This window comes from Macaca thibetana, chromosome 1 (assembly GCF_024542745.1).
Source record: "Macaca thibetana thibetana isolate TM-01 chromosome 1, ASM2454274v1, whole genome shotgun sequence".
Lineage (NCBI taxonomy): Eukaryota > Metazoa > Chordata > Mammalia > Primates > Cercopithecidae > Macaca > Macaca thibetana.
Genome location: NC_065578.1, coordinates 120,995,636 through 121,018,007, shown reverse-complemented (window position 1 = coordinate 121,018,007; position 22,372 = coordinate 120,995,636). Strand labels below are relative to the sequence as shown.

The window sequence follows — 22,372 nt, the reverse complement described above, 5'->3', positions numbered from 1 at the left end:
ATGTGTACAAACAGGGTTAGGCCTGTGAAACATCCTACCATAACCCCTAAATCATTGCATCCTTAAGGGCAAGAACTCCTCAACTAGGAGGTTCCAAACAATTCTTCAGCTAGTAACAAATTGAGAAGAAATAGTTCCATCATAAACTGTGAGAACTCCTGCATCTGATACCTACTCTCCCCACTTGTCTGATACTAGGCTCTCTGGCCTCTGTCGAATGTCAGAGGCTTTCCCTCAGGAACACCTACTTCCCTCTGAGTCTCAAAGATCTTATAGACATACCTTTAATGTCAGAGTCATCGTTTGGAGTCCCAGGATCTCTCTGATCAAAGGAGTCGGCGGAAATACTTCGCTCCCTTTTCCCCTTGCCCTTGGCACCATTTCCAGCCCCATTCTTCAGCCCCATGCTCCCACCTGGGCCAGGGAGTGCTTTAGGGGTATGGCCCCCACTCTTGGAGTCACAGGGGGATGGCTGGGATTGGCTGGCTGAGCCCCCCTGTTTACCCTGATTGGAGAATTTGGAATCCAGCTGGGGGTTTCCAGATGGGGACATCACTGTAGGGGGACGGACCATCACCTCCTGCTTTGACTTAGGGCTACTAAAAGAAACAAATAACAAAGGAAGATCAGACACCAGACACAACTGGTCAGCACAAATTAGGGAGAAGCAGTTTCTATTGGGGGTCAAGGAAACCCTTAGGACTAAAATAACCACCCCATGATTCACCTCAGCCATTTGCTTGCTCCCACCACCCCGATCCCATCTCAGAGCTATCAGTAGAGAGGAGGATCAAGCAGAGTGGCCAGCCAGGTTTCAGGAACCCTAGAGTCACATGGGGACCCATCTCCAGGACTTCTGTCAATAAAGGACAACGGTTTCTATGTACATAGAGAAGTGACTCTTACACTAAGACTAGCTCAGAGTAAACAAACAGGCATCGTTAAGATCAAAATACTACCCAGCCCCAGGCTGACGACAAGAACAGCTGTAGGAGAGCCTCACTTCCCTGATGGAAAATGCAAGCAGGTCCCAAAGAGCACGGGAGCTGGTGATTGTCAGGTTAGGGAAATCCTCCAGGATACTAATCCCTCCCAACAAGCAGTATTCCACCAAAGCAGATAAACCAACCGCTGCCCTCAGGGAGTGAGGACAAAATTCTTTTAGAGTAACAGTTTAAGTACTGGGAAACAGAGGAAAAAGCGTCACAGTGGGAGTCTGGGGAATAATGTTTTAGTTCTAAGGCGTCAGGCCTCCTCACCATTCCAGGCCTCAGTTTCCCTGTTTGCCAACTTGGGCAGATTGTACTGGTTGGTCTCTATGGTCCTTTTGTTTGTGCTTTGGCAGGGAGGTGGGTGGAGAGGTCAGGGAATGATGAACAGAAGAGTAACAAAGGAAAACTCTAACATAATCTTTGATTACACTGTATCCTGCTTACTCTTATATTACTATTTACTAGTCTATTTTCTCTTCCTTTCTCATTTGGGTTTCATTTACTTCTAATTCAACATACTGTTTCACCAATGAGTGTTCACGGTGTGACTATGGCATCCCCAAGGGGCTGCAGGAAGAGGTCCTAGCCCTTACCTCTGTGTGTTTCCTGATGGAGAGTTCCTCACTTTAGGGTTACTGGAATGCATTGATTGAAATCCTGAGCTTGCAGTCACAAACGGGACAGGCTCACCGAGTTCCTCTCGGGTTGCAGCAGAAACAGCTGCTGGAGGCAGTGGCACTGGCCCACTGCTTGCTGGGTGCGTTCCTTAGCGCTGGCTGCCTGTACGCCTTTTTCCTCTTTGTTTTTCTCTGCTGTGGAAGTGGGTCCTTTCCCCTTGCAGCTCCAGCATTCTCTGGGTGCGTACCTCCTGCTGCCAAAGGAAAATCTCGCATCTCCAGGGCACACTACAGGAAAAGGCCACCCAAAAAAAGTTGGGAGCAAAAACAGAGACATAAAACACCCTTACGATCGGATCAAGGTGAAAGCACTAGCCAACTCAGCGAAGCAGCTAGACCATGCCTCCACTTCCAGCAGGGTGAAAGGAAAGGGTGATGCTCCCATTGCGGACAAATGCTCAGGGGCCACACCAGCTGGAGGGTGACTAGGACTTCCTGTCAAGCATGCAAGCCTCCCACCCAAGTAGCATGGACCAGGCAAGGGTGAGCAGGGTGAGAAAGGCAGTTTTCTCTTTAGCTATGTATTCTCCCTTACATTTCTGCAGTTTTGAATATAAAACCCTCAAAAACTTGTGTCTTTCTTTTTTCAAAACAATGCTTTGAAACCCCTTGATACCGCAGATCCATAGTGACTCTCTGGTGTTTCAGTTCTGATGGCAAACAACAGCACTGAAATGAAACAACCCTCAATTTCAAACCATGATGCAAATTACTCTACGTTTATACTCTCAGGGCCTTGGGGGTGGGGGGACTTAAAAGGAGATACTTCTGAAATCAAATATTGAGCCAACACCAAATACAATCAGTTCTGCCCCCTGATTTCCATGATCTTTCCATTAAATTATGCCGAGTATGTGTCTCGTGTTCTCACTGCTTAATGACAGGGACTGCAGGCATGGGTAAGCATGGGAATGATCCATAATTCTGAAAGTAAAAGAACATCTTTGAAGGCTAAGATATTTTTTGAGCCAATTTGCAAGGCTAATTTGAAGCATAAAGGTCAAGAAAATATTCCCAAACCTAGCTAGAGAACAAATGAGAAAGTCCTTTATTTAGGGAAGCCTAGACGAATTCAGGTAAAACCAAGACATACTTTAAGTCTCTGCTCCCTCCCAGGGCAATTCCATTATGGTTTTCTTGTAACCACTATCCCCTTATCAACCCCCTTCCAGCTTCTAGTATCTTACTGACAAAGTATAGCAATGAAGCAGGAGATTATTAGGTGCAGGACTAGTGACTACAGAACGAAAGGGAGTTAGAAACAGCTCAGGTGCTGCAGCTTACATGTACGTTGAGAGAACGGAAACTGGGCTAAAAACCAGGAGGTTGTAGCACTGTGATCATTGTCACACGTTAAAGGTCTATTTATTCAATTAGAAATCTGCAATAGTCCCAGCTATTTTACCTGGGACAGTGAAAGAAATTTATGGAAGTTCTGAGTACATCCAATTAATTTTTTTCCTTTTTAAATAAAAAAGTCAGGAAAAAGAACTAGAATGAAAACATTATGAATGTTTCTATGCCGACCTCAGGAGAGAGCATGTTAAAAAACATTTTGGTCTTGATTATGTTTAAGGTTCTATTTTTATCCCCCATCATCTTCCAGCTTTTTTTTTTTTTTTTTTTTTTTGTTTAGACTAAGAAATGGATTGTGGTTGTCAAGTTTGACATATATAATCATAAACCATTTTGTAACCTCTCAATGAACATTAGAAATCACTGGGAAAATAGAAGTAGAAAATGAATCTTGCATGGACAAAGCCATCAGAAAACATTTACCTCAGGAAAAGAAAAGCAGTTACCATCTATATAGTCTCCCTCCATAACTTCTTCTAGTACTTTCTGTCTGCTTCTAGCACTCCATCACATGTCGTACTGAATAATCCTAGGTGTGTATTTTATCACCCTGTTAAGACTATGTTCTTAGATGACAAGAACCTTGTTTTAAAGTTCTTCTGTTTTTCTACAATACTCAGCATGATGTACTAAGAATGTAGTTAGATCCTCTGTGACTTATTCAGGTTCTCCCATAACAGGAACACCTGGCATTTGTGTTACACACGTCTTAAAAAGAAACTCAAAACATTACAATTATCAAATCACCTCATTAATCTGCCAAGCATTTATGATGAGCTGGTAGCAAAGATGATTTCTAATAATAATGCTGTGAACATAAAACACTTTTATTTTCGAAGTACTTCTACATACAGTTTCATTTTCTCACAATTTGCCTGACTTTGATTGACAGGCATTTTAGAGATGAATGAATGGAGCACATGGGGTGTGAATGGTTTCTTCCAGGTTTCCAGTCACTGCTCTCAGACCCTGGCTCCTTCCTTGAAGCCATCTTCCTTCCCATTACTTTATGGACAGAGAGACAGCATGTAGGTTGAAATAAGCATGTGGGCTCACCCAGTGACTGGGATCAAAATCTAGGTTTCTCAATCCCTAATCCAAGGACATAAGTTGTCCCTACTTTTAGCCTTTCTGATGATCAAAACGACTGAGCAAAAAATCTGCCACACATATAGTTCCAAAGAATAAAATTAGGCTCTTCAGGAGGTTAGCGTTCAATGTTTAACCTTTAAGGACTGTAAAGGATCTTCCATAGAATCATTATAGCCAGAGAGATTTTTTCTTTCCCCAACATAACTACATCTCCTAACACCTTAGATCCACTTATACGATGTTTTTCTCTTCTATTCTTAATTTAAAACTTAAAGTTTTTACTATGTGCCATGCATTGTTCTGAGTACTGTACAAACATGTTAACACAGTCACAAAAACCCCAGGAGGCAGGTGCCACTACTATTTCTATTTTAGAGATGAGAAAACGGGCTCTGCAATGTTAAGTAACCTGCCCAAGCTCACACCCTAGTAAATGGTAGAGTGGGCCTTTAACCAGCACTCTGGTCACTGCAGCCCCAAAGTCTGTGCTCCTCATCACTGTAGTGCCTGTCAAAGTAGAGCCTTGGTGGGCAAGGTGAGCTAGTTCATATAAAGTGCTCAGCAGTATGATGTAAGCACTCCAGCGTTAAGTATCACTATGACTACTACTACTCTCTAGCGAGCACGCTGGCTTATCATGCCTGAATCCATTTCAAATTACCTTCTACATCTCCTAGGTACCACATTTCCTTCCTTCCTTCCCACTCCCAATACCTGGACTTGCCCAGTACTTAATAAGAAGAGATGTTGCCAGGCAGAAAGTTCTCACTAGTAAATACACAAACCAATTTTCATCAATAGCTATCTCTTCTTTCTTTTCTATTACTGAAACAAAAAAAATAGCCCACTTTCTCCCAAGTCAGTCCAGCCACAGGTGAACTAGGCCTATCCCTTCCAGCCTTCTGAGAGCTCATTCTCCCCTCTGGCCATCCCCTCTGTCTGTTGGATCTTTCCAATCAGCATTCAGACAGGCTGTAGAATCTTCCAGTGCAAAAAAAAAAAGCAAAACAAAACCCAGGTCTAGCATTCTATTACCCTTCAGAGCCAAATTTCTGCACAGAGTTGACAAGACACAGTGTTCACTTCATCCTTTAATCATTTTAAACCAACTTCCACCCCCAAATCATAGCGACCACTATTTTTGTTAAGGTCACCACTGGCCACTTTTCTAATCTCATCTTACTCCATCTCTTAGATTCTGCCAGTTGCTCACTTCGTTCTTGTAACTCCTCTCCTGGTTTCCATAACACCTCATTTTCCTAGCCTTCCTCCCACCTCTCCAGGCCTTCTTCATCTGCTTCCTTTGCAGGCCTCTTTTTTACCTGATCTCTAAACTTTAGAGATCCTCTGGACTCTACTCTGAGTCATCTTCTCTTCTCATGCTCTAAGTTCTCTCCATGCCAACAACTCCCAAATTCACAGGTCCAGTCCAGCAGGTCTGTATATACATCTACCTGCTTGACATCTCCCTGGATGTCTCAAACTTAACAGGATCAAATATGAATTCTTCGATTCTGTATATAGCCTTCCTCCTAAAACCTTTTTCCTTCAGTTTTCCGTATCTTAATAAATGGCTCCTTTATCCACCCAGTTGCTCATGCCAGAGATTCGGAAGTCATTGTTGACACCTCTCTCCCTAAACTTCAACTTTCCTATATCAAGTTTGAATAGTTTTGTTGAATGAATGAAGTCTTGGCTTAAGTGTTTCTTTTTCAGAGGAGAAGAATCCCTTAATGCCATCAATCTTCATTACATTCTTTTTAAAGCATCTAGGGTTTTTCAACATGTTTCATGCTTTGTAATTATATACGCAATTTATGTGATCATCTGTGTAATATTCATCTCTCCAATTAGACCACAAGCTCCATGAAGGTAGGGACCATAACTGACTTATTCATCTCTGTATACCCAGCAATTACTACAGTGCCTAGCAGATGGTATTTGCTTAAAAAAAAATTTGTTGTGTTCTCCAAAGGAAATGAAATCAGTATGTGGAAGTGATACTTGCCCTCCCATGTTCACTGCAGCATTATTTACAATAACTAAGACAGGGAACTAAGTATCCATCAACAGAGGAATGGATAAAGAAAATGTAGTATATATGCACAATGCAATACTATTCGGCCTTTAAAAAGAAGGAAATCCTGTCATTTGCAACAATGTAGATGAACTTGGAGACAGTAGGTTAAGTGAAATGAGCCAGGCACAGAAAGACAAATGCCACATGATCTCACTTATATGTGGAATCTTAAAAAGTTGGCAGTAGAAGCAGACAGTAAAATGGTGGTGGTGACCAAGGGCAGGGGCTGGGTGGAGGTGGCGGGGTGAGGGTTGGGTGATGTAAAGAAAAAAAATCGTTAAATAAAAGCTGAAGTTTTTCCCTAAGCTCATTCTTCTAAGCCAGGCATGTGCTCCAGTGCTATCAGCCATCAGTGTACTCACCAAAACCCCAAGGGTCACGACACTGCAGTGCTCATCCTGGAGGTGAGGAGTCCAGGAACCCCCTTCTCAAAGATGACCCTCGTCTAGAAGAGGAAAAAAAAAAAAGTCCTAAGCAGATTTTTTAAAAAATCAAAAACATCAATTTGTCAATGACTATCTTAAGACAAAAACAGGTTTCTTATTTATTCCAGAATATCAGTTGCAGAGGAAGCTGTCATCCCCCACACAAAGAGAATCAACTCCCAATTTTTAAAGAGTTATATCTGATCTGTAGCCAGTTCAAGGCTCGTGTGGCTTTTCCTCCTTCCCAACAGCACATTTTATTTTCAGAGGCTGGAGAAATATAAAGTGCAAATCAAGTTTTCTACTTTTTAGAATTCTGGAAATGTAGTAGAAAGAAACCCCTCATAATTTTGCTTCTTCCCATTCCTTATTAGTATAGAGATCTGAAAGCTGACTGTAAAGGTGAGAAGAGACAAAATTCCAGATATGTCTCTGAACTTACAAAGTGAAGATCATTCACAGTTCTCCCTACTCTCAACCATAACTCTACATCCAGCAAGAACATTTATTTTTACACACTTTTGGGGGAACTTAAGAGCTGAATAACGTGACCAGATGACTTCCTTTTATTCAGTGCCTACTGTGTGCAAAGTGTGGTACTGAATTGAGCTGGCTAAGTCAATAAAACATGAAGTACTGGCCAAGCAGAACAATTTCCACCATTAGTCCTTATAAACTAAAATTACGACACTGAGCCTCCCTCTTTGCCCAGAATTTACAATTTTGAAATAGCAAGGGAGAAGTAAGTTGCAGACGGTCTTAGGGCTAAATTATTTAGGAATCTTTAAAAGGATTCCTAGAGAGGCATGCCATCAAGTTGTTTAAGTAAATTCACAAATTAATCTAACCAAGCTCAGAATCACCTCTATGATTCCAATTTCAACTCTTCCAGTGATGCTTTCCCATTTCCCTGCTGTAAGAAGTCCAGTTTATTAGAACGATGTCATGTTTAACAAATTTCATTTCTATGCTATGACCACTACTCCATAAAAGGCATAGTATCAAACTTAGAATGTGGAACTAAAAGGCCTCAGGATTCCATTCCTAGCTCATTCTTAACTTCTGGCATACCAACTACTAAAAAGCTTCCTCTCAGAAAAAGTACACAATAGGAAAAACCAAACTTTCCCCAACATGTGGAGAAAAGTAAACTATGCAATGGGCATGTAGAGAAAACCTTGGTCCAAGCAAAATGTTAATGTACATTTTAGTACTCGTGGGGTAAAAACACCTCTGTCACCTTTTAATAGCTAACTTTAAGCAAATAAAATTTTATATCAAGCTACAGATTTCGGACAAAATTCAAGCATTCAAAAATGAATTTCAACTATCACCATCTGGAATAATGGCTACCCAGAATATTATTTCAGCACAGATGCCCCTTCTCTGTGAAACTCTCCTTGATTACTAACTCTCCTCTGTATGTCCTCCATGGCCCCCGGCATTATAATCACAATACTATTATAACACAAAACTGTCTGTGTAGACATGGAACTCCCTGAGGGCACTGTCATTCCTCCTCTCAGCACCTGATACCTGGTAGAAACTCAATTAATGCTGTTTGATCCATGTATTATAATGAGCTTGGGGCTTCTTGTATCGCTACCTTTACCTTGCATTCACACAAACTAAAGATGACATGATAAATACCTGTTTAACTTCTCACCACCTGCCTTTATCCTTGGCCCTATGAAATGAGTTACTGCACAAGTCCCTGCTCACAGAAAGGTGTAAGATAATTGCTCTTATATTTTTGACTTGCATTTAGTTTGATGATTTTTGCCTTGAGAATTCTTAGAATAATGAATAAATGTAGTTTTAACTTACAAGAGGCCCTACAGAAACAGAAACAAAAATCCAACATATTCAGACTGAATCACAAAAGTAACGACTTATCAGGATGTTCTTTACCTTTCAATATGTCCAATTTGCTATTTCTTCTACATCAGGACACGGAAGAACTTTCCAAAAATGATCTCTACCGCCCAATCAGATGGGAATGTTTCGGTCAAAGCGGAATGACAGCAACTGGTCCCACATTCAGTCCTATAGGGATAAGGAAAAAGTAAAGTTCATACTTCAATTTATACTGATTCCAAGGAAAACCACCCATTCCCCAATGCTCTGCAGCCAAAGCAATCTTTGGAAGAAGAAACAGTAAGAAAACAATTAGGTCAAAAATGGAGAAGGAAGGCAAAACCACTAAAACTCAAAATACAAGAAGTCCAAGATAGGGTCACTGCAGCCCATCTCCATCCCACTGCGGCCTAACCATGCTAATGGATGACTGGGAGCTCAGAAAATCAAAAGCCACCAAATACAAAAGCCTCATTTTAATCATTGTTTTTAACATTTTCCACAACCAAAAACAGTCACCACAGGTTGTGAAATGGACTTTTGTTTCATGTCTTCTCTGTGCTCCTGTTCTTAGCATGGTGGAGATGCTAAAAAACACTGCAAAGCCTAAAATGCAACAGGCCATGAGATAATATAACTTTCAAAAATCAGTTGGTCTAGGGTAAGAGTTCCTAACTTGGGATCCCACTGACTCTCAAGAGGTCTGTGGATAGACTTGGGGGAGGGGAAGATGTTTGTGAAACTCCTGGGGAAAGCTCAGATGTTCATTTTGACTAACCTCTAAGTAATAATTAGCATGGCCTTCAATGATGAATGGAAGTAACCATCCCTGATAGCGTTAGCAATTCTGTGACCTTGTCACCAACAGAAACCACAAGACATTTTCATGTCACATAGTTTTGTTGCAGATATCTTGGTATAATATATACACTACTTCAAAAATTACAGTCTCATTAGACCTGCAGCTGTATTTTATTATTTAATAATGTGTTATAAAGAAACATGTTACAATTAATATTCTGATGACTGTTTCCATTTCATTTATAATTCAATGTATTTTATTTTGTGCATTTAAAAAACATTCTCAGAAGGGGGTCCTATGTTTCACTAGATTGCCAAAGGAATACATGGGACATTATAAGGTTAAGAACCCCTGAACTGGCCGGGCACGGTGGCTCAAGCCTGTAATCCCAACACTTTGGGAGGCCAAGGCAGGTGGATCACAAGGTCAGGAGTTCGAGACCAGCCTAGCCAACGTGGCGAAAACCCTGTCTCCACTAAAAAAAAAAAAAAAAAACCACACAAATTAGCTGGGCATGGTGGCGTGTGCCTGTAATCCCAGCTACTCAGGAGGCTGAGGCAGGGGAATTGCTTGAACCCAGGAGGCGGAGGTTGCAGTGAGCTAAGATCGTGCAACTGCACTCCAGCCTGGGCGACAGAGCAAGACTCCGTCTCAATTTAAAAAAAAAACAAATCAAACAAACAAAAAACCCTGATCTAGAGCAAGTAATCTTCACCAAGGCAGGAAGAGAAGTTATTCCACCAACACTATTTCATAGCTGAAGAAAATTAAGCTGCCAGGAAGCCAGGAAACATATCCAAGGCCACAGACATTTGGGGTTGGCGTAGCCTAGGTTAGCACTCACAGCATCTATCTTCCTACTCTCCCATGGGGACCTTTGCTTACATTTCTACAATTGTCATCACTATTACTGTCTTGCCACTAAAGGGAGAAAGGCATTACCTTTCAAAACTAATATAAAACAAAAACCCAAACAACAGAACAAGACAGATGTACAAGATACTCCTTTTTGTTCCTTGATAAAGCACATTACCAAAGCTGAATTTGGTCTGTTAGTGAGATAGTAGTTTTACAGAAATTGGAAGAGTTGGGCTACATAATCCCTCATTCTAAGAGATGTTCAGAGCACTTTGCAGTTAGGCACTAACCTGTCAGGCAGAAACGCCATTATGAGTGGTTAGGGCAGGTGGTCTTACTACTTTGTAGATGGGAGAACTGGAGAAATATGAGAAATATAAGGGATTTGTTCAAAGTCACACATAAGTCAATGGGAGAATGAACTTCCTGATTCTACAACCAAGGCTCTAATTACTGTACCAAGTCACCATGAACAAACATTTAGTTGATTATAATGCTTGTGAAACATCTGTATTCTTTTTCCCCACAAACCAGAGAGCATTTTCTTTTTATTCACAGAAGCAGACACTTCTGAGGAGCCAAGTGACATACACTTACCTTATACAAAGAGAACTCTATGGAAATTGTTCTTTTATCTTTTAGCCAATGACCTCCCTATCTACCATCTCTTTTGAAATCATTATCATCTTATATTCTACATGGCTATTAACAAAATATTTTAATGGTTCAATTCCAAATCTCTAAGTCATAAAACTTCCAAATCTCATACTCCCATCCCTCATCTCAACTCTTCTCAAATTTACATTAAAATTTCTCTTCTAGGCCATGCACAGTGGCTCACGCCTGAAATCCCAACACTTTGGGAGGTGGAGGCAGGTGGACCACTTGAGGTCAGGAGTTCCATACCAGCCTGGCCAACATGGTGAAACTCCGTCTCTACTAAAAATTCAAAAATTAGTTGGGCATGGTGGCGCATGCCTGTAATCCCAGCTACTGTGGAGGCTGAGGCAGGAGAATTGCTTGAACTGGGATGGGGAGGCGGAGGTTGCAGTGAGCCGAGATCGTGCCACTGCACTCCAGCCTGGGCTACAGAGGGAGACTCCATCTCAAAAAAAAAAAAAAAAAATTCTAGCCAGGTGCGTTGGCTCACACCTGTAATCTCAGCACTTTGGGAGGCTGAGGTAGGTGAATCACCAGAAGTCAGGAGCTCAAGACCACCCTGGCCAACATGGCGAAACCCCATCTCTACTAAAAATACAAAAATTAGCTGGACATGGTGGCATGTGCCTGTAATTCCAGCTACTTGGGAGGCTGAGGCAGGAGAATCACTTGAACCTCGGAGGCAGAGGTTGCAGTGAGTCGAGATTAAACCACTGAACTCCAGCCTGGGAAACAGAGCGAGATTCCATCTCAAAAAATAAATAAATAAAAATAAAAATAAAAAAAATAAAATACAATTTCTCTTTTTATCCAAACCCTCAAACAACTAATGGAATCTTCATTTCTCAAAGCATCCTTATGCCATTTAACTAACAGCTCCTCTTATAAACCCATCTCTGTCTTTAATAGTTTGGGTGTTTTTCAATAGTGAATAAGGAGGTCTTTCTTAAATTTTTATGTAGGGCCATTACACTATTCACACAAACATCTCTTTCTTGCTAAAACTTTCCAATCACTAGTATTCAGTAAAAAACACAAAACAGGACAATCATGTTGCACAATTTCCACAAAGGTTCTAAACCCACATGTCTTACTTCCAACATCCTTTTGCCCCCTCCTCCCATCTCTCAATGATTTTACAATTTATCCTTACTGTCTGTTAGTTCTAATTCATCACTTTGCTCAGTGCACGAGTCCAAATCTCTGCCCCAAAAACGAACATTTAATTCCTGAATATATCAAGTGATAACTAATACTCCAATACCCATCATTGACCAAAATGTAACTCTTTACATTGACAGTCATTTCCCCACTGAAATCACTGCCAGGGATTTACCTATGTTTGCCGTAACCAAAGTCAAATTTTGCATCAATTCTATCCCATCTTACAGACTCTCTACTACGAGATACTTATGTCCATTTCTCTAACTTATCTAGTAACTTTATTAGTCCCCAATTGGACTCCAATGTAGGCTCTAAGTCTCTCCTATCACTAAAAACCCATTCTTCCTTCCCCCTCCTTCAGACCTCTTGGGAGGACAGATTTCTGGCCGCCTCCTTTATGCTTGGTAGCCTTCCCATAAGGCCCCCAGCAATACTATTATAGGCCTCTGGCCCCTCCCTCTCCTTCCCTCTGGACATAATAACCAACCCTGCTGTTGTTTTACTTAGGATATCTCCATTTCACCAGGCTCACCCAACACTAAATCAGTGACATCTTAATAGTTTCTGCAACTTTCAAAGGCCGGTGACTAGGGCTCCACTTTGGAAATCACTGGTGTGTCCCACGACCCCCACAATGACTCAGTGACCTAGACATCACCAACTCACCTGCCTCGGCCCTTAACTACTCATACATTCTCCCTAGCTTCCACCTCCCTCTACCCTTCAACAAGTCACTGGCCTGCAAAGTCGGCTTTACCTCTCTCCATCTGAGGGGTCTTACAGACCCCATCAAACTCAATCCCAATTCCCTTATTTAGCTCTCCAGCTCGCCCCTCCAACCTGCATCCCAAGACCCTGGGACCGTGCTCACTCTCCTGGTTTAACCTCTCCAAGCACTGCTTGGGACACAACCTCTGAAAAAAAGAGATGCCCCCATCTCTCCCCACCGCCCGTGAAGCACCCCCACCTCCCCCCACAGGTTCCTCCAGACTCGTCTCACTAAACCCGCAACCCTGGCCCCCGCCCCTTTTCTGCCCCCCTCCACCCCGCTCTTCGTGGCTGTGGCTACCCCTGCCCCCAAACCGGCTCAAAACACGCGGACGCGGACCCGGCCCCCACTACCCCCGGCTCCGGTCCTTCCCCTCCCCCTCCCCCAGGTGCCACTTACCCCGGAGGCAGGAGTGGGGGAGGGGAGAGGAGGTGCGGAGCAGGGGAAGAGGCTTGGGGCCGGGGCGGCTCTCAGCCCCGGGGGGCCGGGGCCGGGGCCAGCGGCAGCGGCGGCGCAGCGTCTCCCCCCGGCGGCGGCAGCGGCGGCGGCGGCGCCGTCCCACTCCGGCAAGCACACATAGGCTCCATTGTCCGCCGGCGCCTCCCCCTTTCCGGCTCCCCCCTCCCGGTCCCGCCCCTTCCCTCCCTTCGGCCCTCCCCCGCCGCACCGCGCCACGAAAGGTACAGCCGGCCCCGCCTCGGACGCGAGCGGAGGGTGCCCCCTCCCCCCGGCCCGACGTCCCGCCCGCAGGGAACCGGGACCGCCCCGCCCCGCCTCAGCGTCCGGCCCCGCCACCGGGAAGGGCCCGCCCCTCCAGGGAAAGTCGCTCGTCCCCCTCCCCGGACGCGCGCGATGGTACCAACCAGCCGCGGCCTCCTCCCTCCCGCTTCCCGCAGGGCCCCGCCCACCAGGCAGCCGCGCCTCCCGGCGCCCCGCCCCCGATATTTTACTACGGGCCCGCCCACCGCCGGCACCACCTCCTGGTTTGCATAGGCACGCCCGCCAGGGCCCACCCCAGACCGTCACCCGGCCGGAGGGGACGCCCACTCCCCAGCTTAAAGCGGCAGAGCTCTAGTCCGCAACTCCAGAGCCTCCCGAGGGGCCGGCGGGGCGGGAGGTGCGGCCCGGGAGGGTCTCCTCTTCCCGTCCCTTCCTCCCCACGCGCGCACTCTCCCGGACCTCCCCGCCGCCTCGCGCAGCCCTGGGAGCAACCCAGCGGGGCTAGGAAAGGCGCGGAGGGGGAAGGGCAGCGTGGAATTTGGCCATCTTTGACAGAAACGAATTGAAGAGCCGGTCTTTCCTTCACTCTTCCCTGCCGCCCAGGTCCCGGCCTAGCCCTCAACCTTCAAGGCCACCTCCTCACACCTCCGGGACGCAGTTCCACCCTGCTTTCCGGTCCCTTCTCTCCACCCCTGAGTCTGCACCGCCTGGGCCATGGCCGGCTTTCTCCCCTCGCAGGGGAGCAACCCCTGCCCGGGACTGCGCTCTCCTCCACCCTCTGCGAAGTGCAGGAGTCCCGCTGATGCGCCAGGGGTGCCGGGTCTCCTTTCACATCAGGCCTGGCCCAGCCTGGCTCAGGCATCGCTGCCTGGTGCCTACAGAGGGGACCTCTGTCCAGGACCTCACGTCGCTTCACAGCCGGGGTAGCTCCCCTAATTTTTTGGAAGATCTCTGCTCTGGAGGGCTCAAAGCCCGAGGATCCCGGCGCTGTCGTGAGAGGGTAGCCCATTAGATTACACTTTTTCTCAGAAGGATAAAATGACAGCATCATGGTTAGAGCATGTGGCTGAATCAAAGCTCAGATTCGGGCTATTCCTGCTTCATCTGTGTGGCCCTGGTTGCTGCTGTGAACAACTGTTATTATAGATCTGTCTGCTCTGCACCCTCCCCAAAATACACTGTTGTTGCACCTCTGTGCTTGTGCCTTGTGGGGTCTTGATCTAAGTAAGCTGCTTTGGCAACTGTGCACTGACCCCGCAGCTCTTCTGAATCAGTTAGGTGAAGACTGCCCATGTTAGAGTGTACTGCGTGTTCTCCCTGGAGACAGATGGAGGCAATATGGCCAGGAGAACGAGATAAGTCTTCTGCTCTTGCTTCTGTCACCCATGGTTTTAACCAGGGTACTTATTCCTGTGTCGATTTCCCTTCCTAAAGGAAACCTTCCTTGGGCAACCTTTTAAGGAATGGTGCTAGTTGTAAAGGATGGTCAAGAGAGCCCTAAATGATAAAGCCGATCTGCTTTAGAAATCATTTAAAACTCTTTAACTGGTCAATGTAAGTTACTATACCCTGCCTCCCCTGCTTAGATCCTATGAAAAACTGTGGCAAGGTATTTTCTCTTTGTCTTCTGTCATGACTGAGGATATAAATTAAAGAAGAAAGGCAATAGTTGGTATAAACAATATTAAGATCAATTGAAGAATTCCAAACAGAAAATAATTAAAATGCCTTTTGTTAAGTTTGGGGCATAGAATATTTGATGTAACATAGCTAAGAACCCTTGTAAGAAAAGGCAGGAGGAAAAAGTCAGGTATGGACCTAACGGACTTTTCTTATGGTATTAGAAAAGACAACCAAATCAGGAATATGCAAGAAACATTTGGGATTGCTAATGTTAGGTGGAAAGAGGTGGAAAGAAGGAACTCACAGGACTTATCTGTATGAGAAAACCACTGCCAAAATAAGCTCTGGCCTGGGGGGAATCCCAGACCAGATCACCTCTGCTCAGCAAGCTCAAAACAAACTCAATAACAATAATACACATGTTAAAAGAAAGTCTTAGCCATTTTACTAAGCGTTAAGCCCTCATGCAGCCATATGTGTCAAACTTCAAACTTATTATTGAATCAGAAGAAAAATACAAACGAATATTAAACATACGACACTAGGGTAAAAGAATAATAATATTGATAATTTAAGCATGCTAAAAGTCATGAAATCTAAAGGTTAGAGGTTCCATAGAAATGGTAATTTAGCTGCATTGCAGATGGGATAGAAATGTGTTTTAAAATAGAATTTATTCTATTAAATAGTTTATATTACTAGAATTTTTGCACTCTGAATTTTCTACCTTGTATGCATTTTCATCTCACTTGAGAAAGAATTCTATTTTGGTGTATAAGGATTTAACACACTGTATGTACATAAACATTAATGGATAATGAAATGCTTTTTTAAAAGCATCCTATGAATAAAAGCTTCAAACTGTTACTGCTACTCTAGAAATTTTAAGATAAGAAATCATTTTTTTACCCAAATGGTAAAATTGCTAAAAATAAAGGATTTTGATGCTAAAGAGACTTGGTTTTGATTTTCTCACTTACTGAAATTTGCTTCTCATAATGATGAGCACTCACTGTGTTGCAAACATGGATGATGTAAGTTTGACTTCTTAGTTCTTTAGCTAATCATAGCATTTATGTTAGGTTTGCCTCCAGTTTTTCCACCTGTAAACTCCACTTTCAAGTTGAGGCAACAAGTGCTTTTGTTTCCTCAGTTCTTGATAAACTTACACCTAAATTTTAGGATTGGAAGGAATTCCATCCTGTCTTACAGAATGCTAAGGCATAGAAGTTCAATGATTTGCCAAGATTATGCTCAGTTTTAGGGACTAGAATTTAAGTCCAAGACTCCACAGCAGTATTCTAAATTCCAATGATTGTTCATTCCTAACAATATTTATTATTGTAGGAGAGAATATGAAAGTCTACCTTAGAAATGATGAAACCAAGACTAAGAAAGGTTGAGCCCACTCAGCCAGCTGGTATCAGGGTTATGAGAAGGCTTAACAAATTCTTGCCTTGGTCAAAGCCCTCAGCTTGTCCGTGGGCTCCTGCTGCTTGTACTATTAATATTTATTACCGATTCATCTACCTCATTGTTCACCAAAACTGGTGAATTTCAGCTTCAAAAAAATACTATCAAGAGAGTCATTAATGATTGAAAATGAAGGGTAAGAATGGAATAGCATCTAACCATTAGAAAGTCAATCTAATCTCTTGACTTTCATAGTGCTGTGCCCCAATGCTGTAATAACATGGCCAGGAAATTATTTCTTTTTTAGGTTTCCTAGGAAAAAGAAACAAATCTCCTTATCCTACCTTTCACCAGTCTATTGAAGTCAATGGGGGAGTCCCAGAGCTTCATCCCTGGCTGGAAAATTTAAAACTAATTGTCTCCTTTGTTAGGTGGAAATCAATTTTCCCGCCTCCTTTCCTCCTGCAGCTTCACCTGAGGCCCCTGGCATTCGATGAGAGCTTGAGTCTTGTTCTGTGTCACCACATACCTGTTCTTCACAACTTGGGAATCAGAGTCACCATTATTATGAAGCTTTGAAGTGACATTCAGATCCTACCACCAATGCTTCCCCTTTGTTTTCATCCTCAAACCTGCATGGTTGTGCTTCCTATTCTCATTACCTTCTAAAATTCAGGTTTTATGACATTCTCATTTCCTGAGCCCTAAATGATTGACATAATGATCCTGATCCTTCCCACTTTTCCTATTTAACCATTGTCCATCATGCCTTAGCAAAGGACAATCTACGTGTTCCACATGCTTTAACCATTTCTCTCCAAATCTCTTGCTCTTCATACCAGTTCTTCACATCAATTCTTAGAATCCCACTTTCCTTTTCTTCCTCAATTTCCACTAATTTATTATTTAGAGAGAGTCTCCTATGTTTGCCCAGGCCGGTCTCAAATTCCTAGCCTCAAGCAATCTTCCTGTCTTGGCCTACCAAAGGGTCGGGATTATAGGCATAAACCACTGAACCCAGCCTCATTTCTTATTCATAACTGCTTTCCCAACAATAATTCTGGGTGTTTCCACTACTTTGTTTAATTCTCCTAGACATTTCCGTAGGAATTTTGCCCTCCAGATGACCTATTTTGTTTTTCCTGATTTCAGCCTGTCCTACTGGACTCTTCCCAGCTCACACAATCAATCTCTTCCCAGTTTCTCTAGAATTACTACCCAACTATTTCAGCCTTGATTTCACCTTTATGGTTTGCATTCAGGTTGCACTCACTGGCCACTTTGTCTCCATGGAATCCTTGACCATCCACCATTCTGGCCATGGAAATTCCCAATGCTAAGATGTACCTTCACTTCCTTATTTCCACATCTGGTCAACCAGATATTGCTAGAAAAAACATGAAGCCAAGAAAATGGATCCCAACCAAAATTAAGGTGATGACATTGAATTTCTTTACTTACCACTTTGTAATCCTTTTATGTATCCTCATTGTTGTCTCTATCATTTTCCACAGCGATTATTCCAAATTCTATCCATACTACTTCTACACTGCAAGACCAACCTTGTCATCTCATCTCACCTCTGAAGGAGCTTGCTCACTCTTCTCCCATCCATTGGCTTCTTACTCTTTGCTTTAGAATCTTCAGTAAAATTTTTCTTACATTAGTACCCTTTTTTCCCCCTTTTTTTAATATTCCCAATTTATCCAGAGGGCAACCTACATTCTCTGCCACAACAATTGTGTTTCCTCCTCTGTAATTAACCCAACCATTCTACCAAAATGCTCTGTCCAATACGGCCAAACCTAATTGCCAAATTCATGTAACGAATATCCTTTCCTCCCTGAATCTCTTTTTAGTTGTTAATTCCAAGATGTGATGATATTACAGTTTTGCCTTCTTCATTGATTTAAATTCTTCCCATTGTCTCCTAATTGTGGATGTTCTTGAAAGTCTTTGGTTCTTTGATCTTGTCTCTCTCCAATTTTCCCTAGGTCATTTCACTCTCCTAACTTTAGCTATCATCTCTTTGAAGTTTAAAGAACTTTAGCTATGACCAGCACATCTACAGGTCTAGCTCAGGCCTCTCTTGAACTTAATCCTGCATTTCTACCTACTCAGCTTGCTCATCTAAAGTGACTTAACATGTCAAAAAGCAAACTCACCATCTGTCAAGATTAAGTCTCACTTCTGAATTCCCTATATCTTTCACTTAGACTTAAAACTTTGTGGTAATCCTGACTCAACATCTTCTGCCTTTGTCTCCTCTCATCACCAGTGTCCACAAATTCCTCCTTAAATCAATTTCTTGTTTTCTGTTTCCAAGATGGGACTGTTGCGATAGATATCCCTGCCTCCAGCCTCTCCCCTTATCAGTCAATTCTACATGCTCTTGCCAGATAGAGCTTTCTTTAAAAAGCGGTTTACATATACCACCATTTTTTACATAGTTCATGCAGTGTCTATTCCTTTTTAATTATTTAAGCCCTGCTGGTTCTGCTGGGCCCAATGAGGGCCCCTCTATCTACCTTAAGATCTCAACAATATGCCTTATAGGCCAGGGCCTGTTTCCCTGTAGCAGCTCCCTATTGCTGGAGAAGGAGAAAAGTGCCCAAGATCCTTTCAGAATTAATGTATTCAAAAAGGAAATAAAAAATACTCAATATGCAAAAGTCTTATGAAGAAAATGAGGGAAAACCACAGAACATGCCAAAGGCCGAGGAAGATTGCCCTTTGGAGGATGTACCACAGGAGGCAGAAGGAAATCCTCAACCTTCGAAGAAGGTGTAAGCCAGGAGGCAGAAGGAAACAGCCTGGCCAGGGATTTAAAGAGGACACACCCGTTAGGCCTTTGAACCCTGAAGAAATGATAAGAGGAGTAGATGAGCTTGAAAGGCTTAGGGAAGAGAGAAGAAGAGTAAGAAACAAGTTTGTGAAGATGCATTGGAAGCAAAGACATTCACGCAGCTGTCCTTATCCTGTGTGCTTTAGGCCTTGAATTCATTTTTGCCTAATGTTAAAATCTGGCCCAAGCTTGCTTTCTGTTAGCATTTTCTGTTGTATCTTTGACCTCCATTTTACTTTTAATAATCTGATGAAATTTTGTTTTAGGTAGTTTCCTTGGTACCAGCACCTCATTGGATTTTGGATTTTGACCCATTTTCCAGGTCTATTTCTCAATTGGAAACTTTCACACATTTGCATGGGAATGTGTTCATTCCATGTTGTAAAGTAAAACATAACAGGTTATGGCAAAGCAGCATATTTAATATCAGCTCACATATATAGGATAAAATTCCAAACTTTGTGTGTGTGCATGTGTGTATACATGCATCCATATAACATACATCAAAAACTTAACCAAGCTTATTTCTGTGTGATGTGAAATTTTATTTGTTTTCTTCTTTTTATTCTTTTTGCTTGTATGTGCTTTTTAGTGAACACGTGTCTCACACACAAAAAGAATTAAGGATTTTTTTTACAAGTAAGAGTCAAATAATTTGCAACCAGCTTATGAGGGCAATGGGGGCACCTAAACTCTTGATGAAAGAACAATAAAAAAGAAATGTAAACCTCAAATTACCTCTGGATCTCTTAGCCAGAGGAATAAACTGGCAATTATTACAGATTAAAAAAAAAAAGCTCTCAACAATATTGTATAACAGAAACAATACTGGTTTTAGAGTCATATGGACCTGGGTTTGGATATTAAACTATATTTTTGTAGCCAAGTAATTTTGATCAAAAACAATGTTTTCTTTCTCATCTATTTTAGTGGTAGATGTTTATTATAATCAACTTAAAAATATAGCCCAGATATGCAAACTTTTGCTCTAGCTCCCAGTCTTCCCCCATATCCCAAGAGCAGAATCTCACATCTCTTTTGTTTTTCAATTATTTATTTATCGTAATATTTATTGAGCAACTACTAAGTGCAGGGCTTGGGGGATACAAAAAATGAATCTGACATTCAATTCTGTTTTCAAAGTATAATCAGATTTGTATGGAGGGTTCATTCATTAATAAGAAAAAAAAAGAGTTTACTAAGTGCCTACCATGTGCTGGGTATTGTGCAAAGTTCTGAAGATTCAAAAAAAGTATAACTTAACTCCCCTGATGTTGGGATCTGGGATCTAGCTTGTTAAAAATATTGACAAGTAAACACTTATAATCACTTATAATAAGTGGCATAATATGAATAAATGCCAAGTGTTTGGGCATACAGAAGAAAGGTATCTAGTCCAGGCAGGAGAGTCAGGGTATGCAATAAGACCTGAGTGGAATCTTAAAGAATGCGTAGGAGTCAGCCAGGCAACGGACTCAGCAATGTGACAATGTATATAAATAACCACAATGCAAGATAGAAGGTAATAAATAAATGGCAGAGCAGAAGCAAAAAGTAAATCGGCAATCAGAGGAAATACATTATTTGAGGGAGAAGACATGAGCAGAACTACTTCACAGAGGTGGAAGCACTTGAGGCAATCTGAGGGTCAGGTTGATTCAGGCATACAGTGGGGCTGGATGCCTCTTCGTCTTCTCAGCACCTCATGCAGTGCCCTGCATACACAGGGACAGCACCTTGTTTGCTGTGATGATGATGGTGATGGCAATAATGATAATATCTAGGTTTGTTTCTCATGAAGTTTGTTCCTCTGTTTTCCCAGAATGTTTACAAGGGGAGACACGTGATTCAAAAACCCACTTCTGGGTGAAAACCACATGATTTTGAATCCTACCTCTGCCATGAGCAGGCTATATAACCTTGGAAAAATTACTTAACCTCTCTAGGGTTTTTTCCCCCCCATAAAGTGGAGTACTGATAATAGGTATTTTTCTCCCAGAGTAGTGTGGGAATAAATGAGTGACTGTAGACATGTAGGAATAGTGCCTAGCACATAGTTAAGTGCCCGATAAATGTTGGTTCTTATTGTTGCATTTGGCCGTCTCTGGATTTTCCAAAATGGAATTGGCCTGTGGGGAGATTTTAGGGACACTGAAAGGCTACCCCCTCAATACCTCACTCATTCTCACACCCAACCTTGCTTACTGATATCTCCTCAACTCTCCTGACACACTCTTGTAAATTCTGACATTAGAAATTCATACTTTGGATTTAAGATGTCACTTCGCCCAGCCCCTGGGGGGGATAACATAATAAAAGGTTAGCCCTGTTTCATTTTAATAAGTTATCTGGCCAGACCTCTATCCTCCTTAACTGCTAACTGCACTGAGGGAATATCGTGGGGAAGAAAGAAAAGGCTAATTTTGAAGCTTGGAGAACTTTCCCCAGAAATTTAAGATAGAGGGAAAGATACTCAGAGGGCTTTCTGAGGGCAGCAAGTCCTCTGGGATTGGAAGAAGTGGTTCAGATTGGTGAGAGATGCCAAGAAGTGATGAGGAAAACAAAAACAAGGTCATCTGTGCCAGTAAAGACAGGCTTTGCTAACTTAAACAGTGCTGACCTTGATATGGGGGCTCTGCATCAACTGCTCTTTTCTCTACTCTCTGCTAGTGTTTTGGAATAACACTGCTCAGGATCACTCTTGATTCACAGTCATTGAGGGCACTATCCAGGTGGTTAAGGAACCCCCGTTTGTAAAATCTCGCAATTACTTTTATGTGTTTGCTTTCTTAGTTATTGTTTATCAGTCAAGCATTAATAAGCACCTACTACGTGTCTAATGCCAAACTAAAGCAGAGTGAGAGCTTCATTGGAAGCTGAATAAATACCCCTCCTCCAGAATCTTACAGTCCAGTCGAGGAAACAACTACAACAGAAGATGTTTAATAATTAATTTCTAAACAGAATTACAGACACTGCACAAACGATAGATTTCCGGGGAGTGGGAGGGCGGGACGAGAAGCAATGATTAGAATCTGG

At 42.7% G+C, this 22,372-nt stretch overlaps 1 protein-coding gene and 1 pseudogene across 5 annotated transcripts in view; one reads left to right on the top strand and one right to left on the bottom strand.

The window, feature by feature from the left end:
* BCL9 (BCL9 transcription coactivator) overlaps window positions 1–22,372 on the bottom strand; it is an 89,176-nt gene that overhangs the window by 12,729 nt on the left and 54,075 nt on the right. For 2 of the 4 annotated variants that reach the window (XM_050749427.1, XM_050749440.1), the window contains exons 2-5: window positions 8,534–8,668; window positions 6,560–6,642; window positions 1,586–1,897; window positions 283–599 (exon numbers count right to left, since the gene is read on the bottom strand). In XM_050749427.1, coding sequence (XP_050605384.1) covers window positions 283–599; window positions 1,586–1,638 — 370 coding nt within the window. In that variant the 5' untranslated portion in view covers window positions 1,639–1,897; window positions 6,560–6,642; window positions 8,534–8,668. Of the gene's footprint in view, window positions 1–282; window positions 600–1,585; window positions 1,898–6,559; window positions 6,643–8,533; window positions 8,669–13,131; window positions 13,322–22,372 lie in introns of those variants that run through there. The other 2 variants (XM_050749431.1, XM_050749448.1) reach the window with 2 other exon arrangements.
* On the top strand, window positions 19,043–20,117 carry LOC126932747 (transcription elongation factor A protein-like 8; annotated as a pseudogene). Its single transcript, XR_007718309.1, has one exon. The product of XR_007718309.1 is annotated as a transcription elongation factor A protein-like 8 (transcript).